Consider the following 8272-nt stretch of genomic DNA (forward strand, 5'->3'; position numbering starts at 1 on the left):
ATGCTTCTAGATGTTTTAACTCACACAAAAATTCTGGAAATATACTGAGCTGATCGTCTCCGAACGAAGCACGTTTTAGAAATATCAAATTATTCATTGGGGGTAAAGACTTTAATAAGTTACAATTCACCTGTAATGTTTCAATCTTTGACAAGCAGTTTATTTCTTCAGGTAGATTTTCTAACGAGTTGTTGCTGACATTAAGTATCTTTAGTTCTTTGAATTGACCAATAGATTTTGGTAATACTTTTAATTTGTTTTTAGACAATTCCAAATTTCTTAAAGAAGAATGAAGAACGTCAATGGAATCTGGATACTGTTTAAGATGGCTATCCGATAAATTTAACACACCTGTTTTTCTGGATGTTTCAACATGGTTCTTTAAACTTGCCGTGTTTCCCATCTTTGTTTATTTTCATTTATTTTAAACAATAATCACTATAAAATAGGAATTAAAACAAAATAATTACCAATTAGTTAATACCTAGGTGGCTAGAAATTTAATAATAGTCAATTTAATAATATTCAAGGATTAAATTTTAATACTAATTAACCTTGTCCTAACTCATAACTGTGGTCTGTGGACTGTGTTTATACTTATATTCCAATATTCTTTATCATTCTATGGTTATACTGTAAACTTTTATCACTTTTATCACTATTATCACAAGACCTAGAGATATTATCTATATATTATCTATATATTTGTTGAACGTTATCATATCAGCCCCCACCAACAAACTTTTATTGTTTACAGACTTACAGTTCACCATAATATTAAATATTTTAGTTTATTCTCTTCTATTCTTTATTTCTTTATGTTGTATTTAAGAATTTACTTACAATAATTTTGTTTATTGTGCATCAAACTTCAGAGTTCGGGATCTGGATTTTACATAGATCTTAATGTGATTTTTATTGTAAATACGTAAAATGATTAAACAAGTATTTAAATCATTCCCGGACAATAAACCAATATCAGGATTATGTATAATAGAAGATATTACGAAATGCCCAACAGGATATAATCCCGTGAGTTAATAACATAATTATTTATGATGACTGATGAGTCATCTGTCTTCATCATCTATTATTAATTAACATTTCTTTTTAATAAAATTTGCATATTTAACAATTAAAATAATATATTGTTTCTGCTTCAATTACAATTTCTTAGGTAATATAGTTTATTAAATATTTGGAGGTACCTATCTAATTTGTACACACATTAAATAGATCTGTTATATGTTTAGATATCAAAAACACATGACCAAGATTCAGATGCTGATTTACATATGCAGTCATGGAAAGAGTCTGTGTTTATTGGCAGAAAAATTACAAGATATCTATGTTTATCTAAAACAGAAGGGATTTCAGATTACATTGTAGTAAATATAAATATAATAAATGAAAAAGAATGTCCTCCTGATGGCTATTGTTTAATCCCCAGAACTATTGACAGTGGTAATTATATTGTTACTTATTATCCCAACAATTTTAAACATTGTCTATTCTTATATTTATTTCATTTTAAGATCAAAAAGCCTGGCGAAAACGTCAATTATGTTACAAATTATCTAGAAAAAGTCTAGCTACATATGCTATTACTGATATTATACTATTAAGCCGATCAAAGAAAGCACCAGATGGTTTTAATTTAGTTGGGTATGATCTATTAACTATTAAATATATTAGCTATTAAAATAATATAATATTTTTTAGCGATTTAAATGGCTTAACACTTTGTTATAAGACTAGCCCTCAATCTCCAGATGTGCCATTACCAACATTGACTTATGGGTATGTCAATATAATTATATTATATATCTGTTTAATTTATAACTAATACATTAATACTATAATTTATTTACAAATATTTATAATTTAATATTGTAGATTAACACCAACACTGTCAACAGAAAAAATTCCAAACAGTAATGGGTCCTTAAGTTCACTTCCCAGTTTAGAATCTAGTGCTCATGTATTATCCCATGATTATGATAGACTGATGTCATTAAAACCTACACGGCCAGCACCAAAATTACCTCCAACATATTCATCTTCTAATTATTCTACATTAAATTCTTATCAAGGTAAATTAAATATATATTTTCTTTGTAGCTTGGATGTTTGTTTTATTTATTTACTATACAATCATATTCTTTAGGGTTAGAAGGTATTCCATTTATATTGAATCAAAATATTTCTGTGGAACATAAGTCTATTTTTAAGGTAATAATAACTTAGTGTAAATAAACTGATATAGTCAACAAATAAATACAATTGTTTAATTTTTTAGGATATACCAGAGATTAAAATAAAAACATCTGAAGACCTTGATTTAGAGGTATGTATATTGTAATTATTGAATGAAAATTATGTTCAATGATATTGAAAGCTTAGTAATAATAGAAAATGTGTGATCTTCTAAATTATTTAAACAAATTAATAATTATTTACTAAAAATTGCATGGTATGTGAAAAAAATAAAATATGCAAATAATATTTAATACTATTTTTATTATGTTATTTATATTTATTTGAATTATTCAACTATGTTACAGTACAACTACAGTTTTGAACAAGAACGACAAGTGTGATTTCCTACTTATTTTATGAATTGTAAGTTCGACACAATTTTTAAAACTTAAAATGTATTAATTTATAATATTTATATTTATATATATATATATATACATATATATAACACGTCATTTTTTCATCTTATCCTATGTTAGATTATAATTTAATTTTGTAACTATAGAAACTACTAATTATTATTTTTATTTTAATTACTATACATTTTTAAAATTATTTAGTAAAAATAATCTTTTTAAATTTGTTAGCAGTATGATGATGATTTTTATAATCTAGTGTTTTACTATCATACTCATAAGTTTAGATTAAGTTGACTTTTATACTAATTTATTAGCGATTGTATATTTAAAAATAGTTTAGGTATTTCAGATCAAACATATCATGACAGTTTAGTATTATAATATGTGTATACAGTGAAATCTCAAAAAGTTGAACAAAATTCCTTTAACATCACTGTGTATGATTCCATATATTATTTTAATTTTAAATATTTTCAAATTATTTAGGTATCTTATTATGATCAAACTTTGAAATTTCACTACATTTTTAATACTCATAAATCATAACTATACTTATATTACAATGTTACCCAATAGATATTTTTGTCGTTATAAAAAATCAAATTATTAAATTAATATCATATGTGTATAGGTTTTTTAATAAATGCCATAAAAATTATGTTAGCTGAAAAACAGCTTTCTACTTAAAGAAAAAGTAATCTGTTTGACTGTTAGCAATTATTAACAATATTAGTGATTTTTTTTGTATGTGTTAATTTGATTAAAATTAAAAATAAATATTAAAGCATTCCTATAATTTAGCATCAATTGTTTAAAAATTTTAACAAACCATAAGTAGAAAGATTTGTTTGACTTATGTGAGTTAATTTGGATTATTATTACAAAATTATAACTATTAATTAACATTTTTATTTATTGTATTAATTTATTATAATGTTAATATTAGATGCAGTGGTGCAATAATCTTTATTTTTCTTACTGACTAATTTTTTTATTTTTCCCGCCAAACCACCCACCTCTTAACTATTTATATATTTTATGTATAAGGATATATGTATTTTTAATTTTTAGTATCCACTAGCGTTTAAAAAAAATGTTTTATGTCACTGTATGTCACCTAATATGCGTGAATTGTGATTTTTAATTTTTTTTATTTAAGTAGACATGCTAATTGTTGTCTAATTGTGCATTTGTTGTCTCCGTCTTACAAATAACAAATGTACAACATAGCCAAAAACTGTTTTGCGCGTAGTAACTTCACTCTCTCTTTATAGTAGAATTACCAAAATTCCACAACGCATAGGGATGAACTTTATCTGTGATGTAGCTTTTTAATTATTTTGATAACACTAACCAATCATTTTTAATAATTAAATGAAAAAAACCAAAAAAAAACTAATATTCTCAAACTGATAACGTTAATTGTATTTATGTTATCCAAAAAATAAAACGCTACTCTACAGACAAAGTTTTTCCCTATGCATTGTAGAATTTTGGTAATTCTACTATAAATACCAAACAGTTTTTGGCTATGTTGTAAATTTGTAAGACGGAGACAACAGATGCCGGCAGCACGTCCTCTTAAACCTTGATTCTGATAGTGACAAAATATTGAATATATCAGTAAAAGTAAAACAGTGTATGTTTGGTTTATAATAAACAAAATAATCATGCTGTATTTATATTTCAAATAATTGGTGCTACTTTAAATTATAAAGTAATAAGTTAAATTTAAAAGCCATGAATTTTTTTTATTTGTAGATGTTTAATATCTTATTTATAATTTCAAAAACCAAATAATGAAAATGGGAGTAAACATTATTGTAAATTATCAGATCACATAAATATTTAGTTAATAATGACCATACAGGGTGTTTTAGATAATTCAGTTTTAGTTTAACAACTTCATGTTCAATAGATAATGTATTAGTTTGTTACATTTTAATATATTTTTTAATTAAATTTGTTACTGTATCATTTAATATTTCTGTAAATGGATTGGAATAATATTATATGCAATTATAAAGTATAAGATTATTTTCTTAAACATTAAAATCTATATTATGAACTAATTACAATAAAATAATTGTATAACAATAAGTTTACAGTAACAAAAATTCAAGTGATTTCTTTTTGGTTTTTATTGAATCTAAAATTATAAATATAATACTAAAAACATAAAATTTATTATCGTAATTGAATTATAAAGTGAAGTATGATGTAAATTTACTTTTATTTAGGATATAATTCAAATAATTTTTGTTAAAATTTTAATCTTTTACTAACATTAATATTGTAAATGCGTATAGTTAAATATTACTATTTTATGTGTAAATGATGTACTTCTGAATTTTCATAATAATACATTTAATATAACACAGAGTATGGAATTTAAAAAACTACAAAAATATTTTTTGTAAATTAATTTTTATAAAGAAGTCGTAGAATTTCTTATAAAATGTAATATTCAACTTATGTGTCTTAGTGCTGAAATGTGCAAACAACTCTAGTACAATCAAATTATAGATACTGAGTTTTTATTACTTATTTAAATTAAAATCATAATAAAATAAGTACTTATAAATAATAATACCAAATTAATTTAAATGCCTTATAGATAAATAAGTATTTTAGAGTTTTCAAATTATTTAAAAATGTTATGAAAGAATATATTTTAAAATTTAAAATTTAATAATTTTAACATTTACATTTTACAATGTTAATAAATAGATATACAAATAAATTATCTATTAATATTAATTTTTAACTTCCAGCATAAAATAGTTTGTTAAATAAGAACTATGGAAGTATTAGTTATTTTATACATAAGGTAACTTTATGGTAACTTAATGTATAAATTATGTATGTACATATTCCTATTACCATGAATATTACAAACATGTATTATTAATTATTCTTATCATGATTTTTCAATTTTTAGTAACCATGTTCTAGTAATTTAAGTAAATAATTTAAAAAAGATTTACTTAATAATTATTTGTCAATTATTCAAACTTACTTCATTTTCCACTCATGAAATATATAATAATTGTGTTTATTATTATACTGTTAAATTGTATAATATAATAATAATAATAATATATGATAACAATGATAATATTTTGTTAGTATAATTTTTAATACAAATATTATACATCCTTAAAATATTGTTTAACATTTCCATTGTGTTCTATTATCTTCCCATAATTTAAATTATTGTTACCTCAATAAATTAAATGACTTACTGCCTTCTTTAATAGTTAGTTTTTAAAATTATTTGCCATGCTTAGTTATTTTTAGCATTAGGTATCTATATTTGCTCAATATGAGACTTAGTTAAAATATTTTAACTTAAGTTAATATTATGTATCAAATATTTTATATCTCAGTGTTTAAAATTATGTTTAATATGACATTAATGTCTGTCTTATAAATTATAATGTAATACCTACATCATTTAATGACATCATTTAAAAATATAAAAAATGTTACAATAGTATGTTTTAATAGTAAAATATTACAGTTATAGTTAGTATAGTATGAACTTTTTTCAATTTATATAAATATTATATTAACTTATTATTATTTATTACTAATATATTATACCTATACATGTATCTTATTTTGTTTATTCCTTAGATGTTTATATCATGGTACTGCTAGTAAATTGTGCCATTGGTTATTGTTATAACCATTCATTTTTCTTTTTAAATCTAAGATTTGAATATGTAATATAAAATTCCTCATTAGTTTGTCTGCCTTTATCAACAAAAAAAAATGTCTATAAGAAAGTCAGATTAAATTTTTATGAGTGATTTGAAGTTCAAATTTTTACAACATTGGATGTTCACTCGATTTCTCATGTAGAGTTTTTTTTTTATTTTGTTGTAATTCAAAAACAAATAACCGTAGACAGTAGACACTTATATCAAATGTTTATTTTATAAATTCCTATACTTGATAAAATCTTCAAAATATTTTGAGCTGCTTACGGACAATTTCAAATTTAAATTTTTTAGTTTTTTTTTCTATAAATATCAATAAAATGTTATTTGTTGGGCCAAAAAGCGTCAAAATTGAATACAAGGCTCCTGATATATTTCTTAAATAGCAGTTGAAAAATATTAAAAATAGGTACATAGGCAGAATTTTTTTTTATAAGCATTTAAAGTTCCATTTTGATAACATTTATCAAATTAAAATTTATTAACGATTTTGTAGTTAAAAATTTTTAAAATGTTCAACTTTTATAGCTAAGGATTAAAAACATACAACAAGGTTCTACGTAAGTAGGTGATTCTGTAACCAAAAAATCTCAAAATTATAAAAATAGTTTTTTCTTATAGTTATTTTATGTTCAAATTTTGAGGATATTACATATTATTAAATAACCAAGAATAACGATTTCAGTTATTTTGTTATAATATTATAATATTAATTCAAATTACTGGCTACTGTACTAATAATCAGTAATAACAATATAAATATAATATATAAAATATCCACTCTGACAAACCTTCATTGCTCAGAATTGTCTTTCGTATACAACGATGTTATATTAACATTGAATTCAAATTTGATACCAACCATTATACAGTAATCCACTTGTAACCTAATTTACAGCAGAGCAACATGTACTTAGCCAAATTTTTTTTTATGTTTCCTTGTAACGCGCTTACACTAAGAACTCTATTTTATAAAATTAAAATAATGTTTTATGGGGAGATTTGACCTGCACACGGCACATCCCCCCTTGTATATGCCTCTGTCTGTGCTATTTATGTAATTTATGTTAAGACTGTTGAAAGTGGGATTTTTTCGTTCATACTTCCAGAACTCCAATTTTAATTTTGAAAAAATAATTTAATTTGTTCGCTTATGGTTTGTATCTTGTAGGAGATTAATTTTTTTTTTTTTAGTAACTAAAGTGAATTTTGAAAAAAAAAATGAAAATTAATTTGGTAGGTACTATACAAATACTGAAATACTAATAAAAAAATACAACAAATCGAAAATCTATTTCCTACATAACCTAGAAAAGAGAAAAAGGAATTCAAATATTATTTCAAAATTAAAATCAAGCCTTTGGTACTGGGCACGGCTATAGATAGTACTATCTTTAATCGTGGTACTGTGTGAATTTTTGGGACTTTCATGTTGAAACTTTTTTGATCGCAAAGTATAGCGACGTGTGACTACTGACTGCGCTTATATACATTATGAATTTCAAAGAATCTTAGCCGTTGTTCAAGTAGGGCATGTTTAATTACCTACACAAAACCTTCGAGGAATTTACGCACACTATTAATCAGACACTACACACTCAGTCACACATCACTCACGATGGATATAGAATATTGCCTGAATCTTACACCATAAAAATGGATCGCTTTATAAACATCTTTAATTCCGCCCATATGACCTATGGAAAAAATTAAATGTAGGATAATATACACATATTACATAGATAATATACATATAGTATTTTATTATGGCTTGGTAAAATTTCAAAATAACGTTTGAAACTTTCCATACCTACCTACCCGAAAAAAAATATGAAATAACGCCCCTGTTTTTAGTAAATGTTTGCGTCCATTTTCTTGAGTAGCGGCATAGATGCAAATTTGGGGGGAGGGGGTCTTGGGGGGTGCTAA

General features: G+C 23.7%; 2 protein-coding genes across 3 annotated transcripts in view; one reads left to right on the top strand and one right to left on the bottom strand.

Moving 5' to 3' along the window:
- LOC103308923 (leucine-rich repeat-containing protein 57) overlaps window positions 1-600 on the bottom strand; it is a gene marked incomplete in the record, with an annotated part of 1160 nt that extends 560 nt beyond the window's left edge. Inside the window, 1 exon segment of the mRNA XM_029489731.1 lies at window positions 1-600. Coding sequence (XP_029345591.1) covers window positions 1-403 — 403 coding nt within the window.
- Window positions 601-782: 182 nt separating this feature from the next.
- LOC100164562 (multivesicular body subunit 12B) lies at window positions 783-2739 on the top strand. 2 transcript variants are annotated; one of them, XM_001943526.5, is made up of 8 exons: window positions 783-1032; window positions 1254-1464; window positions 1536-1665; window positions 1723-1800; window positions 1897-2093; window positions 2168-2232; window positions 2300-2347; window positions 2565-2739. In XM_001943526.5, the coding sequence occupies exons 1-8, from the start codon at window positions 934-936 to the stop codon at window positions 2598-2600; spliced, it is 864 nt and encodes a 287-aa protein (XP_001943561.1). In that variant the 5' UTR covers window positions 783-933; the 3' UTR covers window positions 2601-2739. The 2 variants fall into 2 exon arrangements, with proteins under 2 accessions (XP_001943561.1, XP_008181427.1); XM_008183205.3 differs by lacking the exon at window positions 783-1032 and adding an exon at window positions 1072-1177.
- Window positions 2740-8272: the final 5533 nt, after the last annotated feature.

The sequence above is a fragment of the Acyrthosiphon pisum genome, chromosome A2 (genome assembly GCF_005508785.2).
Source record: "Acyrthosiphon pisum isolate AL4f chromosome A2, pea_aphid_22Mar2018_4r6ur, whole genome shotgun sequence".
Taxonomy (NCBI): domain Eukaryota; kingdom Metazoa; phylum Arthropoda; class Insecta; order Hemiptera; family Aphididae; genus Acyrthosiphon; species Acyrthosiphon pisum.